The 16658-nt window shown below is 41.6% G+C and overlaps 1 protein-coding gene across 1 annotated transcript; it reads left to right on the plus strand.

Annotated features, from left to right (window-relative positions):
- Positions 1-217: 217 nt before the first annotated feature.
- LOC306752979 (histone-arginine methyltransferase CARM1-like) lies at positions 218-14403 on the plus strand (the record flags this gene model as incomplete). Its single annotated transcript, XM_079236811.1, has 14 exons — positions 218-319; positions 2233-2341; positions 2889-3014; positions 3106-3257; positions 3342-3446; positions 4149-4259; positions 5656-5833; positions 6280-6370; positions 9218-9299; positions 9493-9578; positions 10171-10260; positions 10911-11048; positions 11243-11332; positions 14250-14403. 14 exons carry the CDS (start codon positions 218-220, stop codon positions 14401-14403), a joined length of 1614 nt encoding a protein of 537 aa, XP_079092937.1.
- Positions 14404-16658: the final 2255 nt, after the last annotated feature.

Raw genomic sequence — 16658 nt, forward strand, 5'->3', positions numbered from 1 at the left:
CAGAGTGAATGGGTCGCCCTCTATGTCTGCTGGGACCGTCTCAGTCCCCTATGCCAACAGAACTTCTACCCAGAAGTTCTTCCCATGTTAACTTCTGTTCCCCTCTTTTCTCCCTCTAATCCTTCCCCCATCTCTCCTCCCCTTTTCCTCCTCCTCCACCCCCTCTGCTCTCTACTCTTCTTTCTTCTCGAGGAGCAGCTTAGTTTCACATTGGAGAATGGAGGAGAAGAGTGAAGAGTCACTGGCTTTCTCTGTGAGGGTCTTCTCTCTGCAGGAGGAGGTGCGGGCTGAGGAGGAGCACATGGAGACACCGGAGGAGGTAACAGTTATGAATACTGATGCATTAAATTAACCTGGTTTAGGGATCAAGGTGTAACTAATCAAGCTCTTCTCTCATTACTTACAACTTGTGCACTTCTAATCTCACCGGCTCTAAAACAAATCTCTTCTTGTTTCATTCCGTTTGATCTGGTTAAAAATCACAGAATCAACAAGAAATGAGAAAACAGAACCATGCTCAGCCAAAGGCAGCATGGTACTGTTTATACGCACTAAAGTATTCTGATAAAGATATCTTGTTTCAAAAAATACAATACTTTATGTAATTAAGTAATTAACAGAAACTGTCTGCCTTTTCTTAACCGAATCAGTTATTTTTGACTAAATTGCCATTTTCTTTTCACATCGTCTGACATCATGTTGACGTGAATATGCACATTGTTTGGAACAAGGTTTGATATGTAACGTTTAAGTGCTAAAGGTTTGTTGTGTTGACTGAATAAATATGTTGATTTAAAGGGGAACTACATGCATTTTTCAAAATTCATACATGTTACTCTAATGGTCGAAGACAGTCTAAAAATTATCAGTAAACATAAACACCTCTCTCCCAAATCCAAAAAGTAGAGCAGGGGTGTCAAACATATGGCCTGCAGGCCGGATCCGGCCGCCAGGGGGTCCAGTCCGGCCCGCGGGATAATTGTTAAAAAAATTAATTAATTAAAAAAAAAAAAACTACCCAAGTTGGCACTCAAACCACTGATCCTCTGATTGTAAGACGGGCATAACATACCATTGATCCACAGTCACAATTGACTGCAGCTCTAACTTTAATAAAAAAATTGCCCAACTGCAAGGGAATCACGTAAACAGTGGGCTAATGACTGAATGTTTGGTCTTTATGTTTCTAGTTTATTGTAGAAATACTTTAAAATAGGGTTTATCATCTAAAAACCTTCACCAATGATTTAAACATAGAGAAATATTGTCATTGTGTATGCGTTATTATGCTGTGATTTTACTAGTCCGGCCCACTTGAGATCAAAATGGGCAGCATGTGGCCCCTTAACTAAAATGAGTTTGACACCCCTGACCTTAAGGAATGTTCTAGCATATGGGAACATGTTCTGCTTTACTTTCCAGTATAATGAAACATCATCTGGCCAAGTGCATAATCCTGATAGAATTATAAGTAATTGCGCTATAGTCTGTAAAGTTGTTCTGTTTACTTTGTAATAGTTGAGACAGGAGGACATGATTGGTCTGGATGTGGAGTAATGTTCGCTGTTCTCCTGCACTGTTGAGTAAACCAAGGAAGATCATGTCATTTACATATAAACCTTTGTGGGCCAGGACACGTGACTCGGTGTACAGATCTATTCAGTCGGCTGAGGGAGGAGGGAGAAGGTCTACATCTAAAACCACCAGGCTTACACCCAGGAGACCGCTGCTTGTGTCCTAAAACCAGATGTCAACGTTGACTTATTGGTCACGTGACTTCCATATTTGAGTAACGCCACGCTGATCTCTCATGTTGCTGGACATTCGTAGGAAATGCACAAAAAGTAACACAAAACTATTGTGAGATATCATACAAACCGTAGAATGCAGAAACGTTGTTTAATTAAACCAAATCTAATTAAACCTAAACGGCCCTAAACCAAACCTAACCCAAAACTAACAAAACCTAATTTAACCTAAACCTAAACTAACCCCCCCTGTGGGAGGCAAACTGTAGAGGCCCATGCATCCATTCCCGTTAGGTTTGTTTTGGTGAGGATTTGGAAAAGTTGTGTTAAATTGGGCAGCTGTAGCTCACGTGGTCATCCTGAAACCATAAGGTAGCCGGTTTGATCCCTGGTCTCCCTACAGTTTGCATGTCAAAGTGTCCTTGAGTAAGACACTGAAGCCCCTTAATACTAATGATGGCATAATCCAGTGTGTTCTCTGAAGGAGGCGCAGGTCCAGGAGGAGGTCCGTGTGTGCAGACAGGGAGCAGAGCAGGAGCTCACTCTGGTCCTCAGCCTGGGACCGGAGGACCAGCAGTTCACTGTGCAGGATGGTGAGCGTGCACACACACACACACACACACAAAGGCACACACACACACACGCGCCATGTTTATTTATTTAGAAAATGGCTGTAGTAGTGGGAAAAGCGTGTGCCCAAAGTGCAGTGTTTGGATAAAGCTGAGGACCCAACCAGAGAGGGAATGTTGGAGTCATGATAACAGCTGATCATTAATAACATGTCACGTTAAAGCTGGTCAGTGGTGGAAGATGTATTATATTAGTCAGTACTGTTAAAAGTACCACAATGTTAAAATACTCTATTACAAGTCAAAGTTTGGCATTCAAATGTACAAACATATAACTTGAGTATTAAAAACAAAACGAATCATGCAGTGTTATATCATTATACATCATACCGTTGGATTATTAGGGTTTAGCTACTCAACATAGAGCTAATTTGAACTCCTACATTATAGTGTCTCATGTTGTATACAAGGGTCATTAATCTCCATCTTCAGTAATTGTCCAGCTAGTGCTTTATTTCTAAAGGTGTCTCAGATGTCTCTTACTGTGTGGTTTAAACCAAAATGTTTTCAGCCAACAGAGCATCAGTCTTCCAGTTCTCTGTTTCCAAGGAGATGGACTGCTGCCAGGTCGGAGGACAGTCCTTCCTGGTCACCGTCGGCAAACAAAGTTTCCTGCTGCAGTTCCAAACTCCAACTGGTGTGTACGCTCATGCTTGAGTTAATACGGCTTATGGTTCGAGGGGTTTTGTTCCAACGTGTGAAACATCCTGTCCTCTTTCACTCTCCAGATATGAAGAACTTCCAACGGTCATTGAAGAGAGGGGATGATGAAGAGACTAAGAAAGGTCGCACAGAATGCGATGAGAGAGGAAACAAGGATGTAAAGAGAGGCCAAACAAGACTTCCAAGGACTGAAGATGGCCCTACACAGGGCTACCAGGTAGTCCACTCATTGGGTCTGATTTATCAGGTGCAAGGGTTAATAGATACCATGATAACGTTGTTCATTGCTGTGTGGGTTTAGTTCCACAGCTGCCTATCCCAGCATCAGAGCCTGCTTCAGGACTACCTGAGGATCGCCACTTACCAGAGAGCTATCTTACTCAATGAGAGTGACTTCAGAGACAAGGTGAGTGCCTGTGTGTCCACACTCCATCCTTTTACTTCATTATCGGTAAAGAGAGTCACTCCCCAGAACCCCATGTTAAAAAACAGAAATCCACATGTTTCAACTGGAACCAAAACACCTATTGGTCTCTATATATGTTTTCTACATTCATGACAACTGTACAGCGGGGAATTTTCACTTCCACATTAAGATTATATAGAGGCGTAAAGTTATGCATAATTAAGGGCGTGGCCACTGTGAGTGGGAGGTCACTACCACGTCTTGCTCAGTGTCTGGTTGTACTAAGAGACACGGCTGCTTATTCTTTCCGGTAAGTACATTACAAACAAGCCTATTTTTTTTAGCTAGCCAAAATTAGCATCCAATTGATATCACATTTAACATGAACTACAGATGCACCTTCATAATCAAGCTTGCTAACGTTAGCTGCTAACTTAGCATTTATGTTTGTTCTTTCGGCCTCGCTCCTCCCCTACTCATACCAGCTAACAGCAACCTCCACACCTCCAATCTCTCAGGGACCTGTGTAGCATGTCGTCCCATCTCTTTTACATCATAGTTCCTGTAAAAAGACAAAATAAGTCAAACAAAGAAAGAGAAAAGTCAGCTGTGATATCTGAGAGAATGTTTTGGGAGTGCATATGTATTTAGTTTGGTATTGCCATCAGAAGCAGCTCTCCCTTTCTCTCCCCGTCTCTGTAGGTTGTTCTGGATGTGTGTTGTGGTTCTGGTATTCTGTCTTTCTTTGCTGTCCAGGCAGGAGCCAGCAGAGTGTATGCTGTTGAGTCCAACCCTATGGCCAAGTATACAGAGGTTACCCTCCTTTTTTGTCAGTATAATGTCCGCTTTAAGATGGCGTAAACTCCAATGCACACATGCTGTAAAACTGGTCTTTTTATCTGCAGAAAATACATTTTGACTGAATGTCCCATGCAGATTTTGGGGAGCAACGTAATGTGTGTGTTGGCCTAGTTAGAGCCTAAAAAGAAACCGCAGCAGCGCACTAGATGGCTCACACACAGAGTACATACATCACATGCAGAGCGTGGCATACTGGGGAGTTAATGGGTTGCAGCAACATCTGGCCCGATGTTCAGAAGGATAGGGGCTGCAGCAGAGAGATGCTGCTGCACACAATACAGGCTGAGACCGATATTTGGAGATTATACCGACATTCCCATGAATATTAAACATTATCAAGAGTCAGATTTACCTGGTCAACAGCATGCGTATTAGTTCTGGGGGAACGTATTTAAAAAAAAACGTTTTGCTGCTGCCCACGTCTGCTCCAGTACTGGTACTGTCTGTTTCTCCAAACTGGGGAAGTGCCGATAACACACTAATAAGGGATAACCCTCGTACAACCCAACTTCTATCCCCATAGAACCTCCCCCTCTAAAGGGAAAACACACCAAGTTGTATGTGCATGTTTAGCCAGTGCTGATAGTACATGTCATCCACTGAAGAAATACATTATTAAAATATTCTTAAAGCGACACCTGCCCTACTGTAGTGGCTCGTTGGCAGCTCTCACTCTTTCTCCGGTGGAAGAGCGAAGAGTTCTTTACAGCAGAATGATTCTGTGTCAGCGTCCGAGGGCAATGAGTGCAAAGGCTATTTGCTCTGGGCAGCTCCGATTCTGGAGGGTCCCCGCCGCACATGTCCTCCTCTCTCCCTGGCTGGATCCAGCTGAATATCAGAGTCAGCCGAAACGTTGTAAAATCTACACTTTAAATCAACAAAGTTACCCTTTAAAATCTACGCTGTAACTTATCCTTGTCCAGAAGATCCTCTCCACTCATATTTTGGGATAACATTTGCATTGTTGGAACAAGGAATTAGGAGATTTTTCAGGAGCCTACAGCTCCCAAAGCTTCTTCTTTCGTCTGCCAAGTACGTCACTGTCATGCCGCTGGTATCCAGAAAGAACAACTGATTTTGCAGCTGCGTTTCAGAGACCCAGAGAACATTAGCAACAACTGTAGACATATTTCACACTGAATACTCGGATGTGAATTTTCTCTTTGAGAAATGATATTCTTAATGGGCTCTTATTCAGATAATTACTGTAATTGAAGGCACCATAGCTGATCATGTGTAATGCTTAAAACAAATGGGATTACTGGCTGGTTTTAGTGGTAAGATTGGTGTTATGTGGCACACATAACAGCAACTGGAAACCTGAAATGACTTCCTTTCTCCTGTGCAGATCCTGGTCCAGAACAACTGCCTGTCTGAGCGGGTCAGGGTTCTAGAAGGGAAGTTGGAAGAGGTCAGCTGTCCCGACATGGTGGACATCATCATCTCTGAGCCAATGGGATACATGCTGCTTAATCAGAAACTCATGGAGAGCTTCTTGCGTGCCAGAAAATGGCTCAAACCCAATGGTAGGCGTAGAGAAACATCAGGGTGACACTGTGGACCCAGAGTGTTGATAAAGCAATGAATAAACTAATACTCTCACACTCTGACATTTTAATTGTAGTACTGATGAAAGGTATAAGGTCTTAATCTTGAGCACTGTCTTGTTTAGGGGGGCTATAGTCAACTCTAGTTTGAGGTACAGCATGACTTGGGACTGGTTTGTGTTGACTTGGGACTGGTTTGGGACTTTCCCATGTTGACTCTACACTTTTAGGTATCGACTTGGGTTTTGACTTCAAGAGGTTGCTACAGCTGTCAGTCAGTCTCAGTGTTTGCTTTGACTCTGACTTTGTTTCTGTGTGTCTTTCACTCTGAGTTAAGCTCTCTGTCTGATTTGCCCTTTATCTCTCTCTCTCTCTCTCTCTCTCTCTCTCTCTCTCTCTCTCTCTCTCTCTCTCTTTCTCTCCAGGTCTGATGTTTCCCTCCTTTGGTGATATTCATCTGGCTCCCTTCAGTGATGAGCAGCTTTACTTCGAACACTATGCACGAGCTACTTTCTGGTCTCTCTCTCGCGCACACACACACACACACACACACACACACACACACACACACACACACACACACACATACACACACACACACACACACACACATGAGCATGTAGAGGCATACATCCATGCATGAGGACACAAACACACTGGCTCCCTTTCTCCCCCTGCCTCAGCCACATGTTGCTCAGTCAGTCTGCTTCCTGTTGGCTGTTAAATGCTCTAGTTCAGTTCAGTCCTGACTCATACTGGGAACCAAGAGATTGGCTAGTAAGAGCTTTTGTGGGCCGATAGGTTTGGGTCAAAGCTGATATTTTGTGCTATTAGTATGATAGTTAGGACAGGTGGCTTGTATTGTCTATTAAAACGAACAACTCTGGTGTCCTGGACATGACAGAATCATCCTGTTCCACATTGCCTACATGTACCAGTATGCTTTGGGACTGGGTGTGTAACATTCATAAACTGCTTATCACATGTGCTTTCTGAATTGAACCAGTTGTGCTCACATTGCAATGTACAGTATGTGATAGTGACATGAAGGTACTACCATCACGAGCAGGTAAGGCAGGACACACGCAGCTCTCTCTTATTCTGTCTATCAGATTGAAGTTATGTATCAAGTCAATATCAACAGCTGTGGCAGTCCTTCTGAATTATGTGTGGTGAATGGTACAGTGTTCAGTTCACCTTTGGGCACAGGAAAAAAAAACAGTTGAGAACTTACTACAAACCACAATCCTCAAATTGGAAGCATCAAGATACAGGATGCAACATGGGAGCAACTGCACAAGGCCTGAGAAGTTAAGGTCAGATAAACATGTGCAGAAAGATTCCCATACAAATAAAACATATGTGTTTTATTTATACATCTCCAGTTATATATAGCGTTACTATATTCTATCAAAACAGGATTTTGCTGTATTTTGCAGAGAGGACCGTGTCTACTCTAGTTAGGAGCCTCATTCAGGCTGACAATACAAAAGTCTGTGTAAAGGTGAATCAGTATTTTGGCCTTAGCAGCTGCTCCACCTGGATACAGTGATGCAATGACCATCACCAGGTTTACCAAATGGAATAGACAAGGAACCCGTAGTGATACACACATAAGGACAGTGGTTCTCAAACTTTTTCTGTCACGCCCCACTTTGGAGGAAGAAACATTTTCGGGCCCCAACAAAATTGTAACAAAATTGTCCAACTTTTTCTGACTCCTCCATCTGTGCTTTTTCAAATAATAGAATAAAAAAAATTGCAATCCCTTTCAAGTAAACCTGATTGCTCCAAAAACTAATAACATGTGCAATCACTTTGTTAGAACATTGGAAATAAAGTTATATCTGTGCAAAAAATAACTAATTATTTGACAAAACAAATACTTATTGTGGCTGCAAATAACCTGAGTTAAATGAGTGCAGATGTGTGAGCCATCACGTTGTATCAGTATTAGTAGCTGCAGTGAGCTGCTTTCCAATGCAAATATTTTTTAAACAGGGTTGTAGATCTGATACAGCCGCTCTCAATTCATGCTCAATGTTGAACTTATATCTGCATTCTGTTTTGAGACGTAACAGCAGAAAATATCTCACGGAGATCTCATGGAGGCTTTTTGCAAAACGCCAAGAATCGGCGAGTCGCCCATGCGCAGCGTAACCTGTTAACGGCGTAACGTAAACATTTCCACGAAAGTACAGGCATTTTGCCATGTATTTATTAATGACGTTTAATGTCTGTGTACTTTGTACTTTTGTACTATGCAAAGCAATCATGTCCATGGGGAGAGTGTTCCTCCTGAAATCACAAGGTAGCATGTTCATCCCTGTTCTCCCCATAGTTTGCATGTTGAAGTGTCCTTGAGCAAGACACTGAAGCCCCAGTGCTTCACAGCAGCACACTGCTCCTTAATTACTAAGGATGGGTAAAATGCAGAGAATAATTCCCCGACTGTGGGATTAATAAAGGATTTTATATATATATATATATATATATATATATATATATATATATATATATATATATATATATATATATATATATATATATATATGTATATATGTTAATTATTAAAAACAAATTATAATAATTGAATTGTTATATTTTTTTTAAAACAGCATTACCCCCCGCGCCCCACCTGTTATACCTCCGCGCCCCACTAGAGGGTTGTGCCCCACAGTTTGAGAACCACAGCATTAAGATGAGAAGCATTTTTTGATTCACTCATTTATTTAGTTCCACAGAAAAGTGGAAAAGATCTATTCTGCTAAATCTTTGTTTTCTAGAAAATATGTGCAAACAAAACAACATCTGCTGCATAGTTTCTTTGTTTATGCATGCACGCATACCTCTGTGTGTGTGTGCACGTGTGTGTGCGTGCATGTGTGTGTGTGTGCGCACGCGTGTGTGTGCGCACGCGTGCGTGTGCGGTCTGTGCCCTTCACTGCTCCTCCGCATGTGAAAGTCAGGCTCAGTCAGCTTTGAGGAATGAAGGTAAACTATATACTGTTGTTCACCAAAACTATGTTAGCATTAGCAATTAACCTCATTTCAGCGATACTGTGGGAAAGACATGAATTGATTGGTTTGTTGGCCTAATAACAGTTGCAACATTACCCCTGTTAATTCAATACTACTTCTACTTATCAAATATGTATCTTACCAGGGCGTGACTCTGGTTGTATAGAAGTCTATATAAATGACACTACTTATCTCTTGATGTATTCCCTCAGTAAACATTGTAAACATAAATGTATGTCTCAATGATGTCATCACTAAATCACCAAATGTATATCTCAACGATGTCATCACTGAAGAAAGGAATCTGCTTAGGATCAGCTGACTTGTCTTATATTTCTTCAGGCAGCAGAGAAGCTTCTATGGAGTGAACCTGAGTGCTCTTCAAAGCGCTGCAGTGGAAGAGTTCTTCCGACAGCCGATCGTGGTACGTGTCCCAGAGCTCAGTCACCTTCCCCCAAGACCAGTGCGTTAAGAAAGAGCACACACCAAATAGATGTGTCAAATAATGCAAAAATATTTCCCAGAAGGAAAAATGCCCAAACTCCAAATGCTAATATATATATATATTTTCTAATTTAAATTTAATTTTCAGATTCTTTATTCATTGTCTTTTTCAGGACTCATTTGAAGTGCAGGTCCTGATGGCCCGGTCTGTCAAGCACTGCATCAACTTCATGGAGGCTAAAGAAGAAGATCTACTCCGGTTAGATTCATAATCATCACAATATTATGATGAATATCATACTCAGCATTGATTACTCAGGTGTTATTGGTCAAACTGTCTTTAAACCAGTGTATTTAGTAGCTTTATAAATATGTAATGAACACTCTAATGCAGATAATAGGTCAAAGAAAGCCAATCATCACCATCAGGTCACACTGGGAGGAGTGAAGGGACTCATCTCAGTGTCGCTGCATTTTGAGGGCACTTTTTATATATCATTCTATGGTAAACACTTCCTTAAACATTTTGCGTTTGCTGAAAGGGGCTTTACAAGCCTCGACTACTAAGAACTTATTAAGTTCACTAACAACTAAAAAGGTGTACTCCGTTAATAATCAGCAGAACATTGAGAGAGAATGAAATGTCTGTTCAGCCAGAGCTGTTTGACAAATGATCCAATGTTTTAAAGTGCAGTCAGGACATCAAAGATTTGAAATATATGAAATAATAGGTATTACTGATGCAACAATGATTTAAGTGCTTACATGTTTAGTGCACACGTTGAAATTAATTAGTCAAAATGCAGAAAAACATACTGAGATGAGAAATCACACCTGTTTCTTTCTTGCAGGATGGAGATCCCCTTTGTGTTCACCCTGCTGCAGTCCGGTCTGGTCCACGGTCTGGCCTTCTGGTTCGATGTGGCCTATATAGGGTCTAAGTAAGAGATGCACAACACTTTTAGTTCATGTTGTTTTGCTTTGATTCATTCATGGATTTTAGTATACAACGACAGTATAGAATAGTTTTTTCTATCGTAAAAAATAAAAATAGGCAACTGAATAGTGTACTTACTGTGTACTTCTAGCCCTGTTTATTCAAAGTGAATTCATATCTAAAGTGTGTGAGGTGCACCAGGTGGAGTAGATCAGATCAGCAGTGGTCAGGATGTGTGAAGAACACAGACAGAGATTCATATTTATGTCACAGATAGAATACATAAGCAGGCCACACTGGTGTGTGGACCTTTAACAGTGAACAGGAGGTGACCATATTTGGACTCAGGAGGAGTGACATAGAGATGCCATACGGCTCTGGTTGAGAGCTTTCAATCACAAGGTAGCCCCACCCTAAAGCCTGCTTTATGGTCAAGACTTCTAAACAATCAGACTTCTTTTTGAAAGAAGAGGAGTCGCTATCTGTGAAACATAGAAAATAACAACACATTAATATTTATATCATATTAGCAGCACCTTGTTTTAAATTGTCTGTTATTCTTCAGTTTCACATAAAGTCTCCCGCCACGTAAAATATTCACCAGAAGTCGGTGTGCGCTCATGACTTTAACTCCCTCCATGTGGGCTCTTGCAGGGCGACCGTGTGGCTCTCCACAGCTCCCTCGGAGCCTCTGACCCGCTGGTCTCAGGTTAGGTGTTTGCTTCAGACGCCGCTCTTCGTCAAGCTGGGACAGACTCTGTCTGGGACCGTCCTGCTGACTGCCAACAACAGGTACAGCTGTGCTTCCATCAAGCCTGCTCTGCAAAGGGTTCCCCTGAAATCCTTGAGAGGGACCAGAACCGTAGAGGGTCTGTCCAGCTTTATCATCAACAGAGTCTTTACAGAGCAGATAGAGAACACACCCATCATTTTAGGCTACGACCCGTGAGTATAACGAATAATCATGAACACTGTCCACATCCCAGGCAGAGCTATGACATCAACATCACCGCCACAGTCGACCAATCGGGCTTCAGATCTGGAAATGTTCTGGACCTCAAGGACCCCTACTTCAGGTTACCCTTTCCCTCTGATACCTTTAACAATAGACCCAGATGTATTGTATTCACATTGAACGGTCATTCTTCTTCATATTGACCATGGATATGTTGACCCTGTTTGATTCCTTTGGAATATGTTGCCTTTAACCCTAGAACACTAACATTAAAAAAATATTTACACTATCACTAACGTCGAGTGAATTTCACCCGATATAATGTACCTGATAAAATATCCTTCTCATCGAAATATATTCAAATACAACAATACAAGGGAAGTTGTAGTACTCTTCTTTTATTTTACCCTATAGAACTTCTCATAATAAAACGATAAACAGGTATCACGGGGAGACCCTGAAAAAAGGCTAAAAATCCGGTGAAAAATTAGGGAATCATCAACAAAAAATTATTACAAATATAAATAAAGGAGCTATGAACTTGTTATTTAGTCCACATGTTCTTGAGACATGCGAGTCTTGTTCTGTGAAGGAAAAGTCTCCCCTCAGTGTTAAAGCCCATTCGGAAAAAAATAGTCACACTATCACTAACGTCGGGTGAAAAAAAAAAAAAAAAAAAAACTGTGATCGGAGCAGGAAGACACGCCCACCTTCAATAACGTCAGTGAGCAGCATGAAGCTACAGAAGGACCCATGCAACTTAGACAAAAGCAACACAATGAAAATAACGTAACAACAATCGCTCGGGTGAAAGTCAGCCGACGTTAGTGTTCTAGGGTTAAGGCCAGGCTTATTTCAGTAAATCAGGTATATTGAATAAATTCAGTTTCTTAAGGGAAGTGGGCCCCTTCTAGAGACCTTAGTGAGGTCTGTTCCAGTAGTCGTATGAACTCTAATAAGTTCTAATACTTGTGTTATTTTACATAATTTTTTTCCGAATCCTCGAGCGGTCCCCGAGTTTTTCAAACTGTATGGTTCAGGACCTTAACAACATCCCTTTTTGGAAAGATTAGGGCCTAAATAATCAGAATCTGCAAAAAAAAATCACAATAAAACAAAGCATTGGGGTGTTACGAAGGAGTTTCAGTCAAAAAACTAACTGTGTCCTTCCGTTCAAAAATGGAAAAGTTATAACCTTTATGCCAAAACATGGTCGGGTTGGTGCATGCTGGGTATCCAACTGTGCATAAACTTCCGCTTAAGACGTGACGCGTTCCAAGAAATGTCGAAGGGAATAGGAAAAAAAAACAGTCCGGCCGCATTGGGATTTGTCAGGTTCATTACACTCATATAAGCTTGTAGGGTTACGAAGAGGTGTGTTTTATTGAAATTCGACTTTGTAAAGTATACTTATTAACGATCTAGTGAAACGTTACGGCCGCCGCGGGAAAGTGACAGTAATTATGTAATTACATAAACTTAATGGTAAGTTGACATTTTTCTGAACCGATAGAACTCTTCCCACAAGGCTTTACTGTATTTCAGCAATATAAATGAAGTTAATTAACGTTTTGGTTCCGGAGATACTTTAGGTTACGTCACTTGACTTATTCTTCTCTTTTCTTGTCCGATAATAGGCGCATGGGGCTAAAAAGGTTAAATAAACTGTTCTAGAAAGCAGGTTTAACTAACTCTGAGTCTAACCCTTAACTCTGCATTTCATAATCCTGAGAAGGAAAACTTGGTTCAGTTTGTTCGGTCCATTCAGACCTGCCTCCATGAAACAGGTGGGAGAAACAGGAGGCGTTCCAATGACCGGTGAGACTGTGTGCAGGACCGGGCCGCAAGCAGGGTGCCTCTCTCCCAGGAGATCTCAGGTGAACCTGGAACTGAGTCCTAGTAAACACAAGCCACATGATGAAAACATGCACAACTTCCATTCTGCAGACGCAGAGAACAACTTCCTGAAGAATCCACTAGAGAGCAGCAAAGTGTGGACAACACTGTCGAAAATAACATACTGTAAAACATCCACGAAACTAAATATATAGATGATGTGGAAAACATGCGCAGCTTACATTATTCATATACATTTTTTTTAAACATATATTTTAATGAAGTATGAATAAATTGATGTTGAAATTAATTAACCAAATGATTTTGACAATCTTTTTGGGCAGTGTGTGGTGTTATTCTATACTGAGGATGCTGAGTGTCTCATCATTGGACCGCCTGGCACTAATAAGATTTGTTTTATGTACTGTAGTTATTCAAATTCAGCTGACTTAAATATGATAAGATTATGGTTAGTATTCTTGATAATATTTCTCTCTTTCATCTCAGGACCCTCATACGGAATCACCAGATGTCACACCTCCTCACAATACCACTGAGATTGTTTGTTGTTGTTCTTTATTACAAACTGGTGCTGAATGTAAAGACCTCACTAATATGAAAGGTGACATTCTTTTAGTATGAACTTCAGATGTTGTATCACGTTGATAAACAGACTCACAATGTGGTAAAGTCATGTTCATACCAACAATTTTTTCTGTGAGCGTATTTAATATTCTGTAATAAAACTTCCCCCTAACAAACAGTTTTTAATGGGATTCATTTTTCTTATTGAAATAGAATTACCAGCTTTGCATTATAATGTGAATGTATATTTAACAACATGTGTAATTATGCAGCTCTATGTTATATCTACATAGCCACAAGTTATTTAATTTATCACAATACTAACTAAATTTCAGGTATTGCAATATACTATTTCATGAGAAAAACTAAACATGGTGTTATTAATGGGGTTGTCTCAATTGGAGCCATCAATAACCAAAGGAAAATAAACGTTTATATGTGTGTGTATTTCAAAATAAATGTGTAGCAATACTTTGCATTAGCTGCACTTTTAATTTGAAAAAGGTACACCGGAAGTGTTGTAGTTGTGCTAGTTGTGCGTCAAACGCGTTGATGCATTGACTTTGCATGTAATCTACTCATGCGTCAAATTCGTGATGCTTTTGGTGCGAACACAGCATTAGCCTCCAACATAAAATATGCTCTGTCATTGCTATCGTCAACATCTACCCATCAGTCAACTCCCCCACCTTGACTGCACACTGGTCCAGCAGAGTTTGTAACGCCCTCGCACTCCTCGACTGTGTGGCCTCCCATCCCAAGACGAGGTAGACTTCCATCTGCAGAGCTCTGCTTGTCAGTGATGAGACACGGTCGCTGTGAGGGTCATGTCCCAGGGTAGAAAATAAAGAGACCAGTTGGTCAGAAAACAGGCAGCACTGAGGTCAGCCACTCATCAAACGCACTTCTGATGACCTTGAGTTCTGTCCTCCACAGGTCAGCCTTCCTGGCTGCACACATCCCTCTCTTCCTCCACCCGTACACACAGTGCGCAAGACTTGGCCGTTTGTGTACCTCCGCCTCACCAGCTTAGGGGTCATAGATAAGACATGTCCACTGATCCGGGGTCAAAGTCTACATGGCAACGCTTCCCCTCACCTCAGTTCAGTATATATATATATATATATATATATATATATATATATATATATATATATATATATATATATAGCCCCTCCGACAGATGACCTTGCATTTTGACTGATGATTTTTAAATGTCTTTTATTTATTCCAAAATCAATGTCAGAACTTGCGCTCGTATGTCTGACAGATGCAAGGGAACCAGCAGAAGGAACCTGAGTGGGCACACACAGCAACAACATAGATGTATTGGCAGAAATAGAATATGGCACTCATAACTATGTTTTCATTAGCGTATGGAGTGCTGCAGGGATGAAGTGTTTTGTTGGCCAACAGGAAGTTAGCCTCTCCCTTGTTCCCTGCACTAAAAGCCAATGGGATTCTTACTTCCACATGTTGATCATCTACACAAATCAATCAGATTCAGAATCAGAAACCGTTTATTTGCCAGGAATGTTTACACAAACAAGGATTTTTTCTAGGCGGAAGGTGCATACATTAGACATGATACGTTGGACGACAAACAACAACACCACTTTTATGATTTTTTAAGCGAGAATGCAGTCGCAGAAGTAAAAAGATAACGTGTTGTGGGTCTGGTTCCCATATTGATTCCATCCTGGATCCAGTATGTCGGGTCTACTCCAGTCCGCTGTACAGCTGCTCCACAAGCTAAGCATCCATGATGTTTCTGTTCATTCTGCTGGTCTGTCAGCAGGATTCTAGAAGAAGTCTTGTTCTGTGTTTTCTGTCTGTAACTATGTGTTTGTTATGCTGCTGCCTGTTTATGCTGCTGCCTGGCTGCTGCCTGTTTAATCTCAATGGGACTGTCCTGGTTAAATAAAGGCTGAAATAAAAATAACCAGGACCCGTTCCACAGCTTATTGTTCACTCATTGTGAGATCAAAGCCTCGTCTGCGCTCTCCCAGGGCCGCTCTAGTTTATTCAGGTTTCTGCTTTACTCTGTTGGAGTGTCAACTAATCCACTACCCGCTGTGATGCCACTTATTGGAGAGGTGGCTGCTGGGTATTGTAGTCTGTCCCCCTGAGAGGAGGTTATTGTGAGGGAGCCCCTCCACTTGAGTCTTGTCTCAGTGTGTGTCATTTGAGCTGGAAGCTGATCTGAAGCTGTGGATTATTGATGCCTCAGAACCTGAGCAGGAAACACAGATGAAGACCACAGAGCGAATATTAATATTCACAACTTACAAACGTATAACGTGTGTGAGCTTCCAGCGGCCTCTGATGTGATGTCAGTGATGATGCAGGTGATCTGGGGTCAGTTTGTTCATTGGATGCTGGACCTCCCTGCTGTTCTGTCCTCCTGCTGCTAAACCGACCCGATCAAAGTTTAATGAGCGCGGCTTAGTAACATTACACGGGACAGATGACCCTGGAGCTCTGCTGGTCCTCCACCTGATGGACCGAGGAGGTCCAGGGCCAGGTCTGGGGGAACTGGCTGAGTGTCGTTTGACAGCAGACGGGATGCCAGACACCGTTTCAACGAGGCCGACGTGACGACCATGGAGGGTCTTTGAATCAGAGGCTGTGAGGTCCGGTCAGACAAAGCCTTTAGTGCCGTTTGCCTCGTCCTTTTCCCATGTTGCTAGGCAACCACCGATCGTGTGCTAATGTTGGATGAACACAAAAGCCACAAGCTGTACACGACCTAGAGTTAATCATGCAGTTTAACTGTACTGATCATATCGCTGCCAAAGGCCCCACGAGGAAATAGAGCGAAACCACACAAAGAGCTTCAGTCTGAGGGAAAACCTTTACACAAGTATACATATGGTGGTGTGTTCTTTATGTATGACAGTTTCCCTACATTTTTTTTTTTAATCACAATATTTTGAATCTGTATCATGATGTTTATTGTGTTGCCGATAGGCAGCCCTACTCTCCTTATCCATGGAGTGTAATGAGGATACAACTCTCCGAGTAGT

The sequence above is a fragment of the Taurulus bubalis genome, assembly GCF_910589615.1.
Source record: "Taurulus bubalis genome assembly, chromosome: 21".
Lineage (NCBI taxonomy): Eukaryota > Metazoa > Chordata > Actinopteri > Perciformes > Cottidae > Taurulus > Taurulus bubalis.